We start from the raw sequence: 24,436 nt of genomic DNA, 5'->3' as shown, positions 1-24,436 counted from the left end.
TTTTTCTTTCAACATATGCTGCCTGACCTGCTGGATGTTGACAGCCTTTTCTGCTTTAATATCAAATTTTCAACATTTACACTTCTGTGATGGTCATTTTCTTCTTCAAGTCCAATGCAAGGCAGCAATCAATAAATTTCAAAGGACATTGAGCTGTAAAGCACAAATAGAAAATAAATAAAAAAGGACACAATCAAATTGTGCCCTGAACATAGCGAGAATGATGTGTTCATTTGTTGTTGCTGTTTGAAAAAACAGAAATGTAATAGTGTAGGAAGAAAATAAATAGTTCATTATTTGTGTGAACACTGAGTGAACATTGGAAATTTTATTATGGGACAAGGAGATTTGAAATGTGATTTTATGGAAATATTACATGTACTTCGTCTTTTACCTTAAAGCTTCATATTTTAGCTATTTCAAAACAATCTTGCAGCTTCCAAATTGGTCCAAGTTTCAGTGTTGATGCCTATCTTTTGGATTAAGAGGAGTAGCAGCTCTATTTTGTGTTTAGAGTTTGATGTTTCATTGCTCATGCATACCTATGGTGGTAATCAAAAATAATGGAGCATAAGTTGAAAGTGGCATTTGATTAATTGGATTTTCAGAGTTAATTACATTTGTGAACTTAATATGTAAAACAAAAGAAATGATGTAGATGCTGATATGTGCTAATTAAATGAAGGTGTATCTTTGAAAGGCCACTAACCCCAAAAAGTTAACTTTGTTTCTTTCTTGAAAGAACCTGTTTAAAATGCTAAGTGTGAATAGCATTTGTTTTTTATTTTAATGTCACAAGTTTCTAGTTTATTTGCATTGTGACCCTCAATTTTACAATGCCACTGAGTAAAAATAATTGCAGTGGCTTACGTGAATTTTTACTTTGAATAGTTTGTATTATGGTAATAATTCTTGTCAATGTTCTAAAGACAACAATACCCAAAATCAGATACAAAATACTGCAGATGCTGAAATCTTGAGCAACAAAATAAGTGCTGGAGGAACTCAGCGAGTCAGGCAGCATCTATGGAGGGAATGGGCAGGCATTTTGGTTCGGGTCCCTTCTTCAGACTAATTGGAGGAGTGGAGACAAGGTTGGGAAAGAAAGGTGAGAGTGAGGTAATCACAGAGGGGGAGCATCGAAAGGGAATCAGTCAGAATGTGGGTCGGAGACAGAAGGAGAACATCTTCAAAGTAAGCATGCTTTGAGGAGATTTTGCACTGGAGCAGTAGAATGGAGACACAGGAAACTGCAAATTCCGGAGGATGTTAAATAAAAAACAAAGTGCTGCAAAAAGATCAAGTGCAAATTGAAACTCGTTATTGATTACAATTTGGCAAAGTAGTCCCAGATTTTTGGCCATAAGGGATGGATGTTTAAAATGGCATGATCCAATTTAAACCAAAGATGAATGGTAGTGAACACAGCCCTTTGTAACTTGCAAACAGATACTTATCTCTGGATTAAATTTACTGTTCCTGTTAGTAAAGTCGTTTAAGTAGAACATAATCGTGCTTTTTTTTGTAGAAAAGTTATAATTCACTCAATCTCCCTATATGTATTTCTTATTTCAAAAATAATATTTTCACCTTATACTTTTTTAAAGGAATTACTTAATTGATTTGTTTTGATTACATAAAGAAAATAAAGATATTGTTTGTTTTTTAGCCTAAAACAATTTTAAAAAGTGTGAATCGTTACTACAATGGCATTGAAGCTAACAACAGATCAACAGATGTCTTTGGTGATGCTCTGGTCAATTGTAATTCATTCTTCAGCCCTTATAAAGCACAGGTAAAAATTGAATATTTGTTTCTGAACTATTTGTACCTTTAGTTATAAAATACCATTTAATGTTATACAACGTCACTCATTAGAATCGATCCAAAAAGTGAACTTAATTTACTTGGGAAAAATAATGGTAAGTTCATAACCTCTGCCATCAAGGCTGTACAATTTTCCACGAGATTGAAAGGGGTTATAAATTGCAAATACCAAGGAATTGTTGGTTGATTTGTATTACTTTGCCATTTGCTCTATACAAATAGCACCATGGCCTTAGCCTCCCTGTTTTTTTGTCCATTTTCTTTTTAAACAGAATACACAAAATTAGCATTATTAACTGCGCAATAATCCTTTCCACGGACAAGCTTAGAAGTAAAACAAAGAAAATACTGTGAATGCTGATGTGTGAAAAGCAGATGGAATATGCTAACTAAGTGAAATAGTGTCTTTGAAAGGTCTCTGACCTGAAAATGTTAACTTCTCGCTTGCATTTACTTAATCGTTCTTTGAAACATTTTAAAATCATGATTTCACTTATTTATTTTAACTTTTTCTCCTTTCTTAGTTTGGTCTTCGTAATCGTGTTCAATTTCACTGATTAGTTCACCCTCATTTTATACTTCTCAGTCCTTGAATAAAAGGATATATGGTTGGTCAGATAATTCATTAATATGTATTCTCACTTGCTTCACCATTATCATCTTATATTTATATGTTTCAGAATCACGTAGCCAGAAGCTATAGTCACATTGACAGTCAAACTTGCTTGCTCTTGCATCTTTCCCAGCAAATGATTGATTTTTCCAGTATTGTGTAAGTGGAGTGACCTTGACCCTATATAACATTCCATTAACACATCACATAGTGTTAACATACTTGGGGATTCAGCAGCCAAAAGGACTTTCATTCCTTGAAAGTTCAACTGAATTAACTATAAGAGCATCATAATAGTCACTGACCGATTCCCACGAGGAGAAGGGGAAATGAGGAAGGAATGTTGAACAATCCATTCTAGCTAGGATGCACCTGATCAACAGATGACTGAATAACCAAAAAAATATCGAAGTGAGCCTTGAATATTGTGAGCAACTGTTTCTACAGTGGTCATCTGTTGAGAATTCCAAAGATTCATTACTCTCCCAATGAAGAAAGTTATCTCTGTTCTGAGTGGCTGACATCTTATTTTGTTTGTATTCCCATGTTGGTCATTTTCATCACTGCACCTATCCTGTCAATCCTGGATTTTTAAATACAAATTCTTAGATCAATATACCATTTGCCTTTGTAATTGCTAGCTAACTTTCAATGATTTGAACCCAAATCAATCTTGTCTACCATTAGATTCCATTACCATGTCCATCCTCATGGCAACAGATTCCAGCATTTTCCTCCATGACATTTGTCACTTCGCTGTCTCTGACCATCTCTTTCCATCTCTTGTCTATCTCCTCTGTCCATCTCCCCTCGCCTTCCTTCTCCAACTCCATCCCCTTTCTCTCTCCATCTCCCCTTCATCTCTCCATCTCCATCTACCCACCTCTCACTCTCCATCTCCCGTTCTCACTATCCCTCCCCCACGCTCCATCCCCTCTCTCACTCTCCCCCTTCGCTCCATCCCATCACTCTCCATCGCTATGCCCCCTCTCTCCATGCCACCATCTCGCTCTCTATCTCCGTCTCTCTATCTCCCCTCCCTCTCTTTCCATCTCCCCCTTTCTACCCATCTCGCCTCTCCATCTCCCCCTCTCTTCATCCCCCCTCTGTCTCTATCTCCCCCTCTCTCTCTCCATCTCCCCCTCTCTACATCCCCTCCCTCTCTCTATCTCCCCCTCACTCCATCCTTTTTCCTCCACCCCCCTATCCATTTCCCTCTCTTTCCATCTTTCCCTCCTCTCTCCACCTCCCCCACTCCTCTTTCCATCTCCCTCTCTCTCCATTTCCATCTCTCATCCATCTCCCTCTCCTCTCTCTCCATCTCCCTCTCACTTCTCTCTCCTCTCACTTCTCTCTCCTCGCTCTCCACCTCCTCCCTCTTTCTACTCTCCTCTCTCTCTCTTTCCCCTCCCTGCCTCTCTCTCCATTTCCCCTCTCTCCATCTCTCTTTCTCTCCATCTCTTTCTTTCTCCATCTATATCTCTCTCTGTCTCCATCTTTCTCTTTTAAATGGTAGGGTTACAACCACTACATTCTAATCTGGAAACTATTACAGAATCTACAGCATTTTGGAAGATGGCTACCAGTTACTGATACAATTCTGCTCATGTAGCTCTGCAGAGTTGGCTCTATAGTATGAATGTTCACAGGAATATTCCTGTACTATAACAGCAGTTGCAGACCCCTGTACTACAAAATATCACCTACAAATTAGAATGTATGTTTTGAGGGGATAACTAAGCATATTGATAGCAGAAGGTCTTTGATAAGGACTTGCATGTAAGGCCTTTAATAAGGACTTGCTTGTTAGCCTGGTCCAGAAAGTTAGAGCCTCTGGGATCCAGACTGGCTGACAAATTAGATCCAAAATTGGCTTGGTAATAAGCAGCAGAGGGTGGGGGTGAAGAGTGGCTTTTTCTCGTGAGAAGTCTGCCAACAGAGGTATACCACAAGGCCTGGTATGGGGATGTTTATGAAAATGTGAATGTATGAGGTACCATAAATGTGCAAATGATACAGAAATTGGAGGTGCTGTAGATATTGAGGCTGGTTATTTAAGATCACCATTTGATTATTACATTGGCTGGAAAGTTGGGCAGAGCAAAATAAATGTAATCCTGACGATTGCAGTTTGTGGACTGCATAAAGCACATGCGGACCGAATCCCGCCCGCCACGTCATTTTATGTGGCCCGCGAGAGCTTAATTGTCATTGGCCGAATATCTTTTAAGTTACAGACATTTTAAACTTTTAAAATTCTCATTTCTAAACACATTTTTTCCAAGTGCTGTGCATCTGACGTCACCAGCACGGCACAGCCTCTCCTCACTCGCACAAACAAGATGGACGCCGTTAGCGGAGCCGCCCGCTCGCAATCACCGCCCTCACTCCCCTCACTCTCCCCGCTCTCCCACACCCGGGGAACACTCCTAAGCAGGAGGGAGATGGTCGGACTGATGGTCCTCATCCTTCCCTTCCGTCCCTTCAACCCACGCCACGGCGTCCTCGAGTCCCCCCTCCCGCCCGGGCCCAGCTCCCCGCACCGTTACCGCACACAGGCCGCAGTGCAGCAGGCAGCTTCTTCTCCTCCTTCAGCGGCCGCTTCCACCGATGGCGGCGTCGTCGAGGGCTGTTGCCACTGACGACCCGTCGCGACCTCAGAAAGGTGGCGGCCTCCGCACGCTCCGCCATCTTGTGCGCTCCTCCCGCCGCGCCTCTCTCCTCTCGCTTCTCTCTCCCCCACACTCCCAGACACGCCGCCCCCGCCTCGAGTAGTCCGGCGCTCCCTCCTCCCTGCACGCTCAGTAAGTGCCTTTCGCCGCCAACGGCTCCACGGAAGGGAGGGGGGTGGACGTGGGGGCTGAGTGGGGGGGAGGGTGGGTGGAGGAGAGAATAGGGGAAAGGGGGTGGGGGGAAAGGGGGGGAGAGTGAGAGTGGGTGAGGAGAGAGTAGGGGGAGAGTGGGACTGGAGGGGGACAGCGGGGGTGGTTGGGGAAGAGGGGGTGGGGGGAAGGGGAACAGTGGGGGTCAGGGAAGGGTGGGGAAGGGGAACAGTGGGGGTCAGGGAAGAGTGGGGGTGGGGTGGAAGGGGGACAGTGGGGGTTAGGGAAGTGTGGGGGGGAAGGTGGATGGGGGGAAGGGGACAGTGAGAGTGAAAGGGGAGGAGGTGAGGGAGGAGGGGGTGAGGAGGGGGTGGTGGTGGGGGGAAGAGAGAGTGGGGGTGGGAGGGAAGGGGGACTGAGGGTCAGGGAAGAGGGGGGAGGGAAAGGTGGGTGATGGGGAAGGGGACAGTGAGTGAAAGGAGGGGGAGGGTGGGGGGAGGAGAGAGGGAGTGTTGGGGAAGGGGGTGGTGGTGGGGGGAAGAGAGTGGGAGGTAGGGGGGAAGGGGGACGGTGGGGGGAGGGGACGGTGAGAATGCAGGTGGGTGGAGGGGACGGTGAGGGGAGGAGAGAGTGGGGGAGGCAGGGGTGGAGGAGAGAGGGTGGGGGGAGGAGAGAGTGGGGAAAGGGGGGGTGGGGGAGGAGAGAGTGGGGGGATGGGGAGGAGAGAATGGGGGGTGGGGGAGGAGAGAGTGGTGGAAAGGGGGGTGGAGAGGAAGGGTGGGGGGTAGAGGACAGCAGGGGTGGGGGTGAGGAGGGGGTGTTGGTGGGGAGAAGGGGGACAGTGGGGGTCAGGGAAGATGGGAGAGTGGGGGGTAGGGAGAGGAGGGATAAGGGGGATTGAGTAGGGGGTTGAGGATGCTACACCAATACAGGAGAGGCTTTGGGGCCAAGGTTCGGTCACACCCACTCCCCTTCCCTGTACCGCCTTTAATTGCGCTCTCCCTCCCCTGGAGGAGCACGGCACGACAGTGAAGGAGAATAAAGATTGCCGCTGACAGGACGGTGTCAAAGGATCCCTCTCCCCTTCTCACCCACCCCTCCCGTCTCCACTCCCCCCATTGAGATTCACTTAATTTTTTTTAAGAGACAATGTATTTTAAAGAAAAAACGCGATTTCCCCAGGTCGCAATGGAAACCCTACGAGGAACGGGCCCAATTTGTCAATGTGCTTACATATATTTTTACATTTATGTTAATGCATGTACAATATTTGTTCATTTCAATAAATAATAATCAAATGCAGACAGTTATTTAACAATATGTTAAGGATTAGTTACATTTATACAGTCTTACAGTTACAACCGGCCCTTTGAGGGCAACCATAATGCTGATGTGGTCCGGGGTGAAAATGAGTTTGACACCCCTGGCATAAAGGGTAGATTAAGTGGAGTTAAATGGTACAGTTCTGGGGAATGTTGATGAACAGAGAGTTCTAACGATACGTCCATAGATCCCAAAAAGGGTTGCATGATTGGATAAGGGTGTAAAGTATGTGAGACACTTCCCTTCATTGGCCATGGCATGGAATACAACTTTATAAGAGATTAGTTTAGCCATACCTAGAATATGATATCTTGTTACCACACTATAGAAAGGAAGTAATTAGCATGCAGAGGAGATTCACCTGGAACATAACAGTTCTAACGAGAGACTAGATAGATTGGGTTTATTTTCCCTGGAGAGGGTGAGGTTCAGCGGTGATTTAACGGAGATATATAAAATTGATGCTAAATTATCGTATTACAAAGTTTTTTTTCCCCTGGTGTGGGTGCCTATGACAATCGCACAGGTTTAAGATGAGAGATAGCTGGGTTTAGGGGATCAGCATATGTTGATGGACCACCCAAGCTCAATGGGGTCTCTCTCCTTTGTCTGTCAGCACTGGAGCAGGTGCTATTTGTCTGCAGCAATGTCCCACAGTCACTATGCTAACCAGTTTGCAGTCCTGAGTTCCACGTCTCAGTGTGGAATGGTCACAAACCACTCCCTAACCTTCCCAACATCGGCCCTTGCAGCAATACTCACCAAACAGAACAGTGGGTGCTTGATTGCTCTGTGCCAGTGGAGCGCAAAGATTTATACCAGGTTACCAGCACAGCAGGGCGCAGCGGTAACAACGGCAGCATTTTGTACCAGGTTACCAGCACAGCAGCACTCTCAGCAATGCATCTCTGTCTAACTAATGCCTTATTGACATTTTAACGCTGATTTGATTAACACTTTTGCACTGAGAATATAACACTACCACTAAACAAGTTATAATACTACAGCTGGCCCAGACAGCATATCTTTTGATATTTTTTGCAAAATGTACATGGACTTGTTAAATAGAACATATTCTTCTTGGGTTCAATGTGGCAAAAGTTTAGCTAGTGGCAAGAACAGCTGCCAGCACTAGACGGCATATCCCATCCTCTGGTCACTCAAATACTTATTCATGTATACAGGCTGTATTTAAGTCAGGCATTCGTAAAGTAGGGACAATGTATAGACATATCCTAAACAAAGGGGTATAGTCATTGGGTTCTGGGATTTTTCTGCTTGTAGTTTCATGAACTTCTCTAACTTTTTAAAACTTGTGCTAACATTTTTCAGTTCTTTCGGTTTACCTGTAAATATTTCTCGGACAATTTTCTGTTTGCTTAATCTATCTGCTACTTCCGTGCTCTCATTATAATTGGGATCTGAAACAACTGTTAAAATAGACATCGACTTGTAATGTTTTGTTAGAACTGATACTTGTTTATAAAGAAAAGTATTTCATAATGCTTGCCTTAACATCTGAATTTCGTATAGGTATCTCAATATGAAGAAAATATAGATTCACATCAGTCCTACACTACATCTGTGTCAACCACACCTGATTCTTCCTTGTTTTATGTTCCTTGGTCAACATCAGGAGATGATTATAAACAGCTTGCTGGATCACAAACTAATCCTAACCGGTATGTGGATTACCTGTTCCTGTAATAAGCGAGTTTGGTATTTCGACCGCGCATGCGCAGGTCGTAGGTCACAAGAACTAAACATTCTCGCCGGCTGATAACAGCGGGGAAGAAATGGCTCTTGAATCTGGTGATAAGTGATTGCAAGCTTATATATCTTGTGCCCAAATAGGAAAAAAGATGATGAGGAAGGAGTATGATTGTTGCCCTTGTTTTCCAGGTGTCGCGGCGGGGAAGAGGGAGTTTTAGCCTGGCATGTTCGCCGTCCCGAGCCATGGGGAAAAAGCTTCACGGTTGGAGGGTGTGCGGTTGGACTTTCGCCCAGCTGCCGGGCCACCTGCGCATGCATACGGTCGAGCTGTTGTTCAGATGCGAGGTGTACGAAAAGGGCTTCAGGCACTCCTCAAATTTGGCGAGGCACCAACACAGGCACACAGGCGACCGGCTCTTCCAATGCAAGGCATGCAGCCTCAGCGCTGCTGCAACATTGGTGCTTGCACACTTGCAAGCAAGAAGTCCGCTGCAGGCTCTGCGGCGAGTTCTTCCCCATGCAGCCGCAACACCGTCACATCCACCATGGGTCGGGTATTTGCAATCCGCTCGGGGCTGTCGCAGCACAGATGCGCGGCCCGTAGTTCGGCCCCGTTATGCACTGACGCCTGCGGGAAGGATTTCCGCAGTGCCGGCTACCTGGCTCTTGCACAGAGGCTAGGCCCTGTTCGCCTGCGAGGTCTCATGGCCGAGCTTTCGGCAGCCCGTTGCAGCTGAGAGCTCACCACCGGCAGCCACGGCGGGAGCGGCCGTTCAGCTGCGAGGTTTGCGGCAAAGCATTCTGCAACCATCTTACCTGCGGATGCACCAGCCGAGCAGCCCTTCAGGTGCGAAGTGTGCGACCAGGATTACTGCAGCAGCGCATAAATGCTGATACATCAGCGCTTCCACAGCGGCGAGTGGCCCTACAGGTGTGAGACCTGCAACAAGAGCTTCCTCAGCTCTTCCTCTTTCTGCCGCAGCACGAGCCGACCGACAGGCGCTTTCAGTGTGATTGGCGCGCACCTGGAGTATTGTGTGCAAACAATACTCAGGTGCGGCCTCACCAAGGCCCTGTACAGCTGCAGTAGGACCTCCTTGCCTTCTCCCCGTGTAAGTCCCCTTGTGGAAGAGGAGGAATAGATGAAACGGCAGTGGCAGAAGTCACACCAAAAGCGCCTGTCGGTCGGCTAGTGCTGCGGTAGATCGGAGGAAGGAGGAAGAGCTGAGGAAGCTCTTGTTGCAGGTCTCGCACCTGAAGGGCCACTTGCCGCTGAGGAAGCGCTGATGGATCAGCAGTTATGTGGCGCTGCAGTAATCCTGCCGCACGCTTCGCACCTGTAGGGCCGCTTGGCCGGTGCGTCCGCAGGTAAGATGGTTGCAGAACGCTTTGCCGCAAACCTCGCAGCCGAACGGCCGCACCTGCCCGTGGCTGCGCCGGTGGTGAGCTCTCAGCTGCAACGGGCTGCCAAAAGCTCGGCCTTGAGACCTCGCAGGCGAACGGGGTCTCGCCGCTGTGCAAGAGCCACGTAGCCGGCACTGCAGAAATCCTTCCCGCAGGCGTCGGTGCAGAAGGGGAGCCGTCCGCCCTGGGCCGTGCACCTGTGCAGTGACAGCCCCGAGCGGGTTGCAAATACCCGGCCGCCGGTGGATGCGACGGTGTTGCGCCAACTGCGGCCGCACGGGGAATAACTCGCCGCAGAGCCTGCAGCGGAATTCTTGCTCGCCGGTGTGCAGGCGCTAGTGTAGCAGCAGCGCTGAGGCTGCATGCCTTGCATTGGAAGGCCCGGTCGCCAGTGTGCCTGTGTCGGTGCCTCGCCAAATTCGAGGAGTGCCTGAAGCCCTTTCCGCACACCTTACTTCTGAATAACAGCTCGACCGTATGCATGCGCAGGTGGCCCGGCAGCTGGGCGAAAGTCCAACCGCACACCATCCAACCGTGTGGCTTTTTCCCCATTGCCCGGGACGGTGGACAGGCCAGGCTAAAACTCCAGCGGACTCCCTCTTCCCTGCCGCGGCGCCTGGAAAACAAGGGCAATAATCACACTCTTTCGTCATCAGCTTTTTTCCTATTTGGGCACAAGATACAAAAGCTTGCAATCACATCACCAGATTCAAGAGCCGTTTCTTCCCCACTGTTATCAGCCAGCGAGAATGTTTAGCTCTTGTGACCTATGACCTGTGCATGCACGGTCGAGATACCAAACTTGCTTATTGGATGAAATAAGAAAAAGTCTAGTTTACTGTACAAATGTAACCATATCTTGACTGCTGTCAATTATTGACATTGTGATATCAGAAAAAATCACTTTACTGCGGCCATTCTTTAAAAATTGCAATGACACAACTGTGGTACTAACCTATAGCAAATGGAAGGGTCTCGACCCGAAATGTCACCCATTCCTTCTCTCCAGAGATGCTGCCTGACCCGCTGAGTTAGTCCAGCATTTTGTGATACCTTCGATGTAAATGAGAAATTGTCACAGTTTACTGAAAGGCCAATGTGCCATGGTCTACATCATAATCTGATGCAGTCTGATTCTTCGTCATATTTTTCATCCAATACCTAGGCTTTAGAAAAAAAAATATGTAAAGAACTAATTTTAATGAGTTAGGAGTTCCTGAAACTGATTGGAAGCTGGAACTACCTGGTACATGCTTTTTGAATGAGACCAAATAATCTTGCACAATCATTTCATATCTGGAGAAATCTGATGTTTGAAGTCACGACAGTCAAGAGTGTTTTATTGACATATGTCCCGAAACGGAATATTGAAATTCTTACTTGCAGCAGCGGTAGTGTTGCTGCCTTACAGCGAAATCAACTCCGGAGACCTGGGTTCAATCCTGACTTCGGGTGCTGTCTGTGCGGAGTTTGTACGTTTTCCCCGTGACCTGCGTGGGTTTTCTCCGAGATCTTCGGTTTACTCCCACATTCCAAAGATGTAGATTAATTGGCTTGGTAAATGTAAAAATTGTCCCTAGTGGGTGTAGGATAGTTAATGTGCGGGGATCGCTGGTCGGCGCGGACCTGGTAGGCCGAAAAGGCCTGTTTCTGCCCTGTATCTCTAAACTAAACTAAAGCAGCATTAAGAGAATGTAAACATAGTACTCTGTAAACACCATAATAAACAATGATAAAAGGACAGTATATATGTGAAAAAAAACAATAATAGTGCAAAGACAAAAACAAGTCTATGTAGTTCGGAGCTTATTTGGAAGATGTAGTGTTTAACTGCCTGATAGTTGTTGGGGAGAAGTTGGACTTTATAGTTTTCAGGCTCCTATACTTTCTTCCCAATGGCAGGAGGGAAATGAGAGCGTGACCTATGTGGTGTGGGACTCTGATGCTGGCTGCCTTTTTGAGGCAGCGACACCTGTAGATCCGTTCGATGTCAGTGCCCTTGATGACTGGGCAATGTTCACTATGTTTTGTAGTCTTCTTCGTTCCAGGGCTTTCGACTTGCCAAACCAGATGGTGATGCAACCAGTCAGTATGTTCTCTACTGGACATCCATAGAATTTCAAGAATCTCCACAATCATCTAAGGATGTAGAGGTGTTGATGAGCATACTTTTGATTGCATCAATGTGTTAGGTCCAGGACAGATCTTCAGAGATATGCATGTCCAGGAATTTGAAGTTTTTGACTCTCTCCACCACTGTCCTATCGATGAAGACAGGTTTGTGGATTCTTGGCCTTCCTCTTCTAAAGTCAACAATCAGTTCCTTGGTTTTACTGATGTTGAGAGCAAGGTTGTTGTGGGACAATCAATCTCCCTTCTGTACTCTGATTCATCATCATCTGTAATTCGTTCAACAATGCTGGTGTCGTCGGCAAATTTGAAGATGGTATTGGAAATGTATCCAATTACACAGTCATGGGTACAGAGTGAGTACAACAGGGGGCTGAGTTGCACCTGTGCTGACGATTATCGAGGAGGAACTGCAGCTGCCAATTTGTACTGATTGTGTTCTGATGAAGTGGAAGTCGAGGATCCAGTTGCAGAGGGATGTGTAGAGACCCAGTTCCGTGAGCTTGGTAACTAGTTTGGAGAGGATGATGGTGTTGAATGCTGAGCTTTAGTCTTATGAGCAACAGCTTGATGCTTGTGTTTTTGTTGCCCAAGTGCTCCAGTGCAGAGTGGAGAGCCATCAAGACCACATCCTCTGTTGACCTGTTGTGGCAGTAGGCAAATTGTAGTGGGTCCAGGTTCTTGTTGAGCTAGGGGTTGATATGAGCCATAACCTCTCGAAGCACGTCACCACAATTAGTGCCACCGGCTGGTATTCATTGAGGCATGTCACCTTATTCTTCTTGGGCACTAGTATTATTGATGCCCTTTTAAAGCATGCTTCAGTTATGAGAGGTTGAAGATATCTGCAAAAACACCAGCCAATTGGTCTGCACAAGTTTTAAGAAGGCGACCTTGTATGCCACCAGGTCCAGATGTTTTCAGAGGGTTTACCTTCTTGAAGGAACTTCTGACATTGCCCTCTGAGAGATGGTAATACCATCGGGGTATATGGGAGCCCAGGAGGGACATCAGTGTTCTTCCTATCAAAGGTGCATTGGACGCATTGAGCTCATCTGGGAGTGATACTTCGTTGTTTATTACTGAACCCTATAAAAATGATTTTTGGAAGTTTCGACTGTTTGGTGAGGTTGACCCTTGCTGCATGCAGTGCTGTAAAAGTAAAATTGTGTTACCTTGAGGGTGACATGGACGTTCGGAGATGAGGCAGGGTTTGCATGCTATCACAAGGCGAAGCCAAGTGGCAGCTCAAGCAACAGCAAGGCTTCACTCCCAGAAGAGCTCAATGTGTTCTACACATGCCTTGAATGGGAGATCACTGATATGCCTTCTCGGGCTCTCCAGCTCATAATGGCATGGAGATCCCAGCCACCAAGGCTGACGTCAGAACATGCTTCATGAGGATGAACCCTCAGAAAGCATCTGGACCTGATGATGTGTGCGGACGCATTCCCAACACCAGCATGGACTAGCTGGCTGGAGTTTGTGCGGACATCTTCAGCACCTCCTTACCAAGGTCCAAGGTTCTCACCTGCTTTAAAAAGGCATCATTAATACCACGAAGAAGATTAAGACATTAACCGCCTCAAATTCTCCACTCCCCTGACTAACTCTAACCTCTCCCCTCCTGAACGTGCAGCCCTCCACTCACTCCGCAACAACCCTGACTTAATCATCAAACCCGCTGACAAGGGAGGTGCTGTGGTAGTCTGGCGTGCTGACCTCTACCGGACCGAGGCCAGACGACAACTCTCAGACACCTCTTCCTACCTATCCCTGGACCATGACCCCACCGATAAACACTAGACCTTTATCATCAGCACCACCACGGACCTCACCATCTCCGGCGATCTACCCCCCAATGCCTCCAAACTCATAGTTCCCCAGCCCCGCACGGCCCGATTCTACCTCCTACCCAAAATCCATAAACAGAACTGTCCCGGCAGACCCATTGTCTCTGCCTGCTCATGCCCACCGAACTTATCTCCACCTACCTCGACTCCATCCTATCCCCCCTGGTTAAATCCCTCCCCACCTACGTCCAAGACACCTCACACGCTCTCCATCTCCTCGATAACTTCCGGTACCCAGGCCCCCACTCCCTCATCTTTACCATGGATGTCCAGTCACTCTACACTTCCATCCCCCACAAGGATGGTCTCGAAGCCCTCCGTTTCTTCCTCGACCGCAGAACCAGCCAATCCCCATCTACCAACACTCTCCTCCGCCTAGCAGAGCTGGTTCTTACCCTCAACAACTTCTCCTTTGACTCCTCCCACTTCCTCCAAACCAGAGGCGTAGCTATGGGCACTCGCATGGGCCCTAGCTACGCCTGCCTCTTTGGTACGTCGAACAATCCCTGTTCCAGACGTACACTGGCCCCATCCCCGAACTCTACCTCCGCTACATCGACGACTGCATTGGTGCTACCTCTTGTACCCATGCAGAACTCACTGACTTCATACACTTCACCTCCAATTTCCATTCTGCCCTTAAATATACCTGGACTATCTCCGACATCTCCCTCCCGTTTCTGGACCTCACCATCTCCATCACAGGAGACTGAGTAGTGACGGACATTTACTATAAACCCACTGACTCGCACAGCTGTCTGGACCACACTTCTTCCCACCCGGTCCCCTGCAAAAAGTCTATCCCCTACTCCCAATTCCTCCGTCTACGCCGCATCTGCGCCCGGGATGCGCCTCGAAACACTATAATTTTACTGCTGCCAGAATAGATCAACAGGGGATGTGGGGGAGGTGGGGGTGGGGTAGGGGGGAATAGGGCTTGGGAGGGGGGGAGTATGGGAGGGGGGGGGGGCGGAGGGAGTGGGTTTGAGGGGAGGGGTGGGGTAGGGGGGATGGAGTGGGGGAGGAGGGGGGATAAAGGGGATTGAGTTGGGAGGGGTGAGGGTGCTAGACCAATACAGGAGAGGCTTTGGGTCCACGGCTCGCTCTGGCTGCACTGCTGGCGCCACGTGGCCGAGGTGAGTGGCACCCTATCCCTTTCCCTGTCCTCTATGAGGAATGGGCCCCACTTGGTCTAGTCATAAATAAAGCCCATCATTATCTGTACTCAGAAGATTGAGGAGATTTGGTATGTTGATGAATACACTCTTGAACTTCTACAGGTGTATGATAGAGAGCATTTTGACTGATTGCATCAGATCCTGGTCTGGCAACTTGAACGTCCAAGAATGAAGGAAATTACAAAAGTGGTGGAAAGCTTCTGGTTCATCATGGGTACTGACCTCCCTACCAATGAACTGATCTATAGGAGGAGCTGCCTCCAAAGGGCAGCAAACATAACAAAGACGCACTACCCCAGCCACGCTCTTATTTCACTCCCACCATCGGGAAGAAGGTAAAGGAGTCTGAAAACCAGAACTCCAGGTTCAAGAACAGCTTCTTCCCAACAACCATCAGGTTCTAAAACACCACAAAACACTGACTATATTGTGAACTGTCTTGGTTGCACTAAGGACTTTGGTCTTTTTGTACTTGTATTGGGGTTTTAATTTATTCATTCTTTTTGCTTTTTGAGTACTGTATTTATAGAAGATAGATACAAAAAGCTGGAGTAACTCAGCTGGACAGGCAGCACCTCTGGAGAGAAGAAATGAGTAACACTTCAGGTCAAGACCCTTGGATTTATAGGCCTGTTATGCTGTGCAAGTAACAAGCTCTTTATTTAATTGTTGGTACTTATTGAACACTTGAACAATTGAACACTTAACTCTTCAGTAATAATGTGTATTACATGACTCAATATTGTAGGCCTAGTAGTAGTTAATGCTGTAATCAAAGCATTTAGCTACGTGTGCTGGCACTCATGTTTTCAAACATTTTATCTGTAATTTAATTGTTGGGACTAATGAGCAGGATTAAATTTCAGAAAGTGTCCATGTTATGTCATGTTTAATCACAAAATTAACAGTAACTAATATGTATTATCTTTTTATTTCTGTATATCATGTATTCCTATTCATTCTGACTTATGTTAGTACAAAGATAAAAATATTCACATTGGTTTTTTTTCCTGGATAGGTCACAAAATGAAATGAATGAATTTGGCAGCGCTGCAGATCTGTATGGTCTTGTTTCTAACATTCTCGAAGAACCTGACCAGTCACAATCTTTATTTGTTGAAGGGTAGGTTTATGCATATAAGTATATAGTAAAACTGAATAATATTGGGGGGGGGGGGGGGGGGGGGTGGAGCATTTTTAACTAGAAATTGGATCGGTAGCTCTGTTTTAAGTACAGTAGGATTAAAACAGGTTTTTTACATCAAATTGCAAAGCCACATGCATGTTGATTGGGGCTAATAAGGAATGGCGTCTTACCTTCAGCAATGTTGTTTATGGATTATTTGCAGGACAAAATGGGTGGCTTACTTCAACTTCAACCAATGCATTGGCCACTCAGTGAAACATTTTTATTGTACTCATTCACTTCAGGTGCTTAATTTATGTGGGCATATAATTACTCGTCTGCAGTAGAAAACTCTGGAGTTAGAGTCCTGATGGTATCTTTTGGTTCTTTACCATGCATACTTCTCTCACATTAATAGATGTACTATTGATCTGCGTGTGTGCAGGTCACTCCAACTAAAAGCATCATCACAATTTTCATGTTTTTCCTTTTGGCAGCAAGGAGACTCTCAAGAAATAACTGATACACATCATAACAGGAAAATCATTCCAGAAGATACTGTAAAACACAACCTCGAGTAATGGCACAAAAGGGCTTAAAAGGCTTTTTTAGAAAGGCATTGATCACCTGTTGTAATAGCTGGGATTAGGGTGCATGTCAGGATGGTCAGACGATGTAATGGTGTCCAAATCGTACTGAAGAATCAATTTTAAAGCTGAGCAGCTCCATGCCTGCTGGTATGGATGCTTCTACCATGAAGCTGTTTTGTAGATGCATTGGCAAAGTCTTTGGCGACTCCAATCAATGCCTATTCTCACCCAGCTTTCTCCAAGAACAGAAAGATTTTGTTGAAGCATGGTCATTCAGGAGAGGATTTTTATTCTTCATGAGCAAAATTCAAACAATTTGGAGCACAGAGTTGCTGATGCAGGAGTTAATTATGTGTTGACACAGGTCCAGATGCTTTGATAACAATGTGTCCATTGTCATCTCAGTTGTGGAAGTGTTCTGTCCTTTCTCAAAGTCAATTCCAGTCTCAACCATTCTCATAGCTATGCTACTGGTTTTTAGGTGATATTCTTACCTGTCCCTCACAGCCAGCTGCCTCAAACTCTCATGCCAAAAAGCTGCAGTCACTGGACAGACCTTCAGGGACAAGAGTTGATCTTGTTTGTTTATCCTGGAAATATGAACACAATTTAATCAAGGGAGGGGCCTTCATCAGCCTGTCTGAAGATCGATGTGGTTGGTGGATGCGCACTGTGTCAATAAAAAAACCAAGCAACTCAAAATGGAGAATACCAATGTGATTTGCTATTATCAAAATAGAGAGTCTGTTTATTTTCCCTATTATTTTATCTAGCAAAATCATTAAATCTTTTACTTAGGGTCAAGATTACAATGAGGGGAACAGGTAATGTGACTCAAAATATCAAACATCCATTTCTTTGATGGTAGCAAATGAAAAGATCCCTGTGAAATTGGCACATCAAATAATGTTTTAAGCACATTTGACAAATAAAAGAACAGTAGGTGTATTCAGGAGGAAAACCCTTACACCAGCCATTACTTCATATTTCAGAAGTCTCCATCACCCCTTGGGAATCCTCTGGGCTCAACATAGCATCTTAGCCAAATACCCAGCTGTCAAGTCTGTTGTGACATAGCTTAGAATATAGTGTTAAAGATTTCCCGCCATCACCAGTTGAATGAATGGCAGATACATTACTCTTATTGATCTGTGTAGGAAAGAACTGCAGATACTTGTTTAAATCGAAGGTAGACACAAAATGCTGGAGTAGCTCAGTGGGACAGGCAGCATCTTTGGAGAGAAGGAATGGGTGACTTTTCGGGTCGTTCCGCTGAATTACTCTAGCATTTTGTGTCTACCTACTCTTATTGATCTCTTGGGTATTAGAGAGAAGTGTTATGATTGGAATGTGGGAACTTTGGTGAAACCATATGATTACAAATAGTACAAGAATTCCCTCTGCTTTCTAACGCAATCTAGTGCAAGGGCAGTACCATCCTGTCACACAAACTAAATATGCCATATTGGGCTGAATCCTCTGACTTGTGCCAGTGCTAATTCCTTGGTCACCAACATTGGCATGGGCTGAAGCCAAATGTAGCATTTTCTGCCATGCTATCTATTTGGTTAGCTGTTCCTGCGCTGGATTTTGTTTGTGGACTTTAGCTCTGCATTTAACACCATTGTGCCAGAGCTACTACACTCCAAACCCTCCCAATTGACTGTGCCTGAACCCCTCTGTCAGTGGATCATCAACTTCCTGACAGACAGAAAGCAGCATGTGAGGCTGGGAAAGCACATCTCGGATCTGCAGACCCTCAGCATAGGAGCTTCGCAAGGCTGTGTACTCTTCCCCTCTCCTTTACTCTCTCTACACCAATGGCTGCACCTCCACAGACTCCTCAGTCAAGCTTCTCAAGTTTGCGGATGACACTGCCCTGATTGGACTGATCCAGGATGGGGAGGAATCTGCCTGCAGACAGGAGGTGACCCAGCTGGCGTCCTGCTGCCATCGCAACAACCTGGAGCTGAATGCTCTTAAGACAGTGGAACTGATTATAGGCTTTAGGAGAGCTCCTCCCTCCATTCACCATCAACAACACCACAGTCACATCTGTGGAGTCATTTAAGTTCCTTGGAACCATCATCTCCAAGGACCTTAAATGGGGGACCACCATCGACTCCACAGTCAAAAAGGCCCAACAGAGGATGTACTTCCTGCGGCAACTGAGTAAACACAATCGGCCACAGGCAATGATGGTCCAATTCTATACTGCCATTGTTGAGTCCGTCCTCACCTTCTCCATCATGATCTGGTTTGGCTCAGCCATCAAGCATGACATCCGGAGGCTGCAACGAATCATTCAATCAGCTGAGAAGGTTGTTGGCTGCAACCTGACGAACTGTACACTGCAAGGGCCAGGAAGCGAGCGGGCAAGATCATCTCTGACCCTTCTCATCCTGGCCACAAACTCTTTGAAGCACTTCCCTCTGGAAGGCAACTCCATCCGGTCTGTCAAAGTAGCCACAGGCAGACATAAAAACAGCTTTTTTCCGCGAGTGGTAGCTCTACTCAATAACCAAAAGTCTGTAGTCTCTTTTTGCTCTGGTTTATTTCACTCACAAGTTTAAACCGTAATGATGTATTCTTAATGTTTTATGCTTATTATTATTTTGTGTCATCACACAACTATTTGCCAATAGCAAGCAAATTTTAGTGCCACGTTGTTGGCCTCTGCAAGATCCTTTACAGTGCGTGTGTCATGCAGCATGTCACAGCTCAGGAGATGTCCCATAGTCTGGAGGCCCCGTCAGCACTCGCAGTCTGCCGCATCTTCAGTATATCCCCACTTCAGCATGTTCGATATGCTCCTCCCCATGCCTGTCCGCAGTCTGTTGAGACTGCGCCAGGTTATCCACGGTTGGTCAGAACCTGGTGAGAGTTTCTCAGAGGGATTGATTGCCATGTGAAATGTCTTCTGGAGATTTGTCTAGTCTCTCTTCCCAGAGTTTGAGACTTCTGGACGATGCACTGCAGTTCAGGGGATGGACAGAAGAGAGGAAACTTCTGCGTGATTTCATACGCTGAGGTAGCAAAGGGTGGTCATGTAGGGAGTGTCTTTCATCCTCTGATTGTCTGAGGCGTTCTTTTTGACTGACTACGGCTCTTCTGATTCCAGTAGGTGCAATGCCAGAGAGTGGGTAGATGTTGTCAGTCTTGGTAGATTTCATGCATCCACTGATGCAGCGACAGCTTGTGTTTAGCACAGGATCAATCATCCTTGCATGAGCTGAGCGCTCGGCAGTGGAGAAGCAGAGAGCCAGAACTGTTGATCAAATGGTTTTAGAATTTGCTCCCCATTTTGAGGTAGTCAGCTTGCTAAGAAGAGCATTTCTGGAACTGACTTTTCCTTGAAGCTTGGTGATATGTGCTTTGTAGGTCAGAGATCGATCAAGAGTCACACCGAGATAGACTGGATTGTCACAGTGCTCCAATCTGACTCCATTCCATGTGATCGTCAACCTTCGATTTGCATACTTGTTCTTCAAGTGGAAGGTGCAGAGTTGGGTTTTAGATGGATTGGCTCTCAGGTGATTCTCTTTGTAGTATGAGGACAGGTTGACTAAAGCCTCACACAGAGTAGTTTCTGCCTCGAGGAAGTCAGCACTTTGGGTTGTAATACACAGATCATCTGCATAAATGAAACTCCTGGTGTTGGGATGGATAGGCTGGTCGTTAACATAGATATTGAACAAGGTGGGTGCCGGGACACTTCCTTGAGGGAGGCCGTTTTTCTGCCTGCGCCAGCGACTTTTCTTCCCTGGCAGCTCGACAAAGAAGCATCTGTTTTCGATCAGTCTTCACCAGGTTGGTTAGATACAAGTTGTGTGTCAAATTAAGTACTTTGTGTAACAGCCGGCGATGGTTTACTGTATCATAAGTGGCTGAAAGGTCTACAAAAACTGCGCCTGCCACACCCCACACTGTATCCAATGCTTTATGCTTATTCTTAATTGTTTACTGTATGTTGGTGCTGTTTGTTACTTGCGAGCGGAGCACCAAAGCACATTCTTTGTATGTGTACATACTTGGCCAATAAACGTATTCATTCATTCGTATTGGTGGAGTCCTCATGGAATCCAACCAAAAAGTGTGAACTTCCACCGGCTTCTCAGCTCTCGTGGGAACTTTGCGCACCATGTCATTTCCTACTCGAATATTAAGGGGAAAAATCTAACTGCCAGAAGAAACGTACACATGATTTTTTAATTTAATTAATTTAGTATAAACATTTTTAACTTTTAAAAACATTTTAGTAATTTTAGCAAGTCTCAAATGATTTTAAATGTCTTTGACAAATAATCAGCAATCTTGGGAGATTGGAGTTTCAGACCAAAGAAATACATAATCGTCTGTTAAGATTTTATATTAATATGGAATATTCCCTAAAATACACCTTTTGTTTCAGAAATACATCTTCTAACTTGTTAAGATCAATATGGTCTTCCACAACCAGCAGATATTCGGAACATCTAGATCACTCGTCTGAGTCTAAGAAGTCTGTAGACACATCATATTCACAGCCTGTTTTTAATGCAAAAGAATCCTTAGCAACTACTGACAAGCATCAGTACCAGCAGGATAATCATTTAGTCTCACAGCAAAAAATAAATATGGAAGATTTTTTAGGATTTGATGATTTAGATCTTGCAGAGCAATGGGTGTATCCCTCAAAGAAAGAAGCTACGGATTGCAGTCCTTTTCAGTCCACTGATACCACCAAGATGAACTTTCAAGAGTTTCCTTATGTGAAGAACTGTTCCAAACTTCAGGCAGGGTTATCAGTTAGAGAACCAGGAACAGAGATGCACATGTATGGCAGAGATGGAGGAGATTTTAAAGAAGTTGGTACAGCTTCTAATCTAACATCTACAGAGCTGTTTCCTTTCCTTCATAATTCTAGAAATGCTTACATTAATACTGGCAACAGGTACATGGAGCAAATGCATGGCAGTAAATTCAGACAAAACAAATTTGTGAACTTCAACATGGCAGATGGAAAATCATCTGCTTCTGATTGTATACCAGAATTACCAGTAATAGAAATGGATGGATGTACCAGAATCTCAAAAACAAAGCAAGCACAAAAGGGGTTTGATGAATTAAACATTGATCAACATGCCCTAAAATACTGTATGAAATCTTCATCAAGTTTGAGTGATAAACAGCTTTCAAAAGAAATAGGATTAGGTAGTGATTTGGGACAGAAGTGCACCTCAGAATGTGGAAGAAATCCTCACACATTTTGTCCAATTAGAAGTGATTTTGAGAAGGCCTTCGAAAAGCAACAGCATTCTAATTATGATCATTTTTCACAGCAGTCTGAATATGTGCAGCCATTAAATGCATTGCCAGTGTCTGTGTATTCTGGAGAGTCTTACCAAAGTAGGCAACCCTGGACAAAATTGGCTACTTCTGGTTCTGAAACTACCACTACTGCCTCATTTGGAAAGCCAGATAGCTCAGCAGACCTCAGCAATCAAACATCTCCTGCCTCTAAAACATCTTCACACTCATACTGTCCAACTTCTCATCAGTCTTCCATGCCTTTTCCTCAAAATAATAGTGCTTATTTCCAAAGGCCTACTGGAATTTTTAATCAGGATAACCATCCCAAGGTGTCTAGCAGTGAATTCACCTATAATATGGAAAGAGTTCAGCCAGGTACTCATGTTGAAGGACAAAACAAAGCGAGTGGAGATATGTACTTTGAATCACCCATTGAGAAAAATTGTCAAAATGGGAAGCAAGTAAATGGATTTCATGGGAGTTCATCGTCTCAGCAATATGTTCCAAACAAATACCCCAGCTATCAAACTAAACAAATAAACTGCCATTATGATTTGAATGAAGACATGAAGAAAAAAGATGATGAATTTTCACAAAATATGTACAGAGATTTGCTAGGTGCTCAGTCTTATTATTATAATAATCACAATTCTCAACAAGGAGCTGGAGACAGCAACAATGTAGCAAATTATATGACTCGTTCTTCGGCTGCTTTTTCAAGTCCCTACATGATGGGTGACTTTAGACGGAACCATATTTCCCAACTTGGCCCACTTGGTGTTGCTTCAGGAACTAATCTTCAGTTTGGTCATCCTGTTGTTTCATTGATGGATCCCAGTGAGTTATTTCCTTATGAGGAGTTCAGTCATTTGTATCCACTTTTCAATGATATGTTTTATGGAGATGCTCCCCTTTATGGATTTATTCCACCTTTTGGATTTCCAAGACCTATGAAAAATCGCAGTGGTCCAGCCAATGAACTTCATATTCGATTAGAAGAGTGCTATGAGCAATGGAGAGCTCTGGAAAAAGAAAGAAAAAAGGTAAATTAGTTTGTTGAAACAGAGCTTTACTTTTATTTCAAAAGCCTGAGAAGCATCTTAAGCTTAAATGTAATAAAGAACTGCAGATGCTGGTTTATCAAAGTTTAAATATTGTTTTATTAACAAAATACCTTATTTTTTACATGAAGATGCGTATTTTGTTTTTAGCATTTAGAAAGAGATCACCTACATTTTGATTATTAAGGAATCAGATATGAGGACTGTCTCAGATTACCTGTCATAAAATAGCAGATGTTGAGAGCTAATCAGAAACCCAAGCAACTCAATGTAGCTTAGAGATGCAGATTATGTTTAAATATTAAAAATAAATCTCATTTCATTGACAAGAGGAAGGCCAGATGCACTGTTCACCTTAGGTTCTGGTGAACTTAACAGCAATACTCGATTGACATTTTTGTCTACATTTTGCAACCAAGGATTTGCAAACAGGTTTCAGCATTGGGCACCTGTTCGGGAACTTAGAAAGTCAATGTGAGATTTAATTTGAGGCATGAACCCAATTCAAATATACAAAAAGGAATCTGCTTCCTGGAATCGATGTCCATCCAACCACCAATATCTAGAATAAGTTTGGTTTCGATTTCAATTTTAAACCCCACCTGACCCAAAACGTAATCAATTTTGAAGTGCAAAATTTCCCCTTATTGTATCATGTTTATTCCTTTCATATCCTGGGGGAAAAGGAGAAAATTTAAACTCATTTAAGAGTAATTTCCTGGAGGTTCTTATTTTCACTGTAAGCATGTCGGCTCTTGGCAATTGATGTAACTCAATAAGCAGCATTAGTCCCAGCAAACTCTTAATACATTTGTACATTTTAATCTTCAGTGTTCTCCTCTTTCCAAAAACTTATCTGGATCCCTTTGAAGGTCTGGTCATTATTCATCATTATCATAATTTTTGCAATCTCTTCCAAAATCCACAAACAAATATTTGAATTTAACCTAGCTTTTGTGTTATTTACTCAGCCTTGCCCACCTTGGCTAGATATGTTTTTTCCTCAATTTCAGTATGTTCAATTCCAGTACCTCAAAGATAAAAAAATATCACCGATTTTTCAATCTGTCATATTCAGGTAAACCCTAAATTTTCTAAGCATTTTGGTTACACTGACCTGGAGCAGAGTCTTGATATCCCAACTTCTGTTCAAAATAAAAGTAAACGTACTGCCTAATTCAACCTAAAACTTAACTTATTTTCCAGTGGCCTCCCATGTGACTTGCTGACCCATAAGTATCTTCTAGCTTTGTCAGGAAATGATCCATCACACTGCATTTACTAACAGTCAAGGGCATCTGCAACATTAAAGTTATTCCCCCATTGTGTGAATTACTGTAAAATTATGCTTATAATTACGCTCAGCAGCAAACATGATTACTTTTATTCTTTGTTTGGATGAAGATATGAATGAATGTGTTGCAAGGGAAAGTCTTGATATGGATTCCTTCATGATTTGTCTCCGTGGCAAGCTACTCTCTTTGCTTACAAGAAAACAATTCAT

General features: G+C 44.6%; 1 protein-coding gene across 1 annotated transcript in view; it reads left to right on the top strand.

The window, feature by feature from the left end:
* The window catches only part of moto (minamoto), a 62,914-nt gene that overhangs the window by 2,150 nt on the left and 36,328 nt on the right, over nt 1-24,436 (top strand). The window contains exons 2-5 of the mRNA XM_078424778.1: nt 1,670-1,795; nt 8,119-8,267; nt 15,882-15,986; nt 20,991-22,914. Of these exons, the coding sequence (XP_078280904.1) occupies nt 1,670-1,795; nt 8,119-8,267; nt 15,882-15,986; nt 20,991-22,914 (2,304 nt within the window). The remainder of the gene's footprint in view (nt 1-1,669; nt 1,796-8,118; nt 8,268-15,881; nt 15,987-20,990; nt 22,915-24,436) is intronic.

The sequence above is a fragment of the Rhinoraja longicauda genome, chromosome 29 (assembly GCF_053455715.1).
Source record: "Rhinoraja longicauda isolate Sanriku21f chromosome 29, sRhiLon1.1, whole genome shotgun sequence".
NCBI lineage: Eukaryota > Metazoa > Chordata > Chondrichthyes > Rajiformes > Arhynchobatidae > Rhinoraja > Rhinoraja longicauda.
The sequence above is the reverse complement of the archived record's forward strand: the minus strand, read 5'-3'. Positions and strand labels throughout refer to the sequence as shown.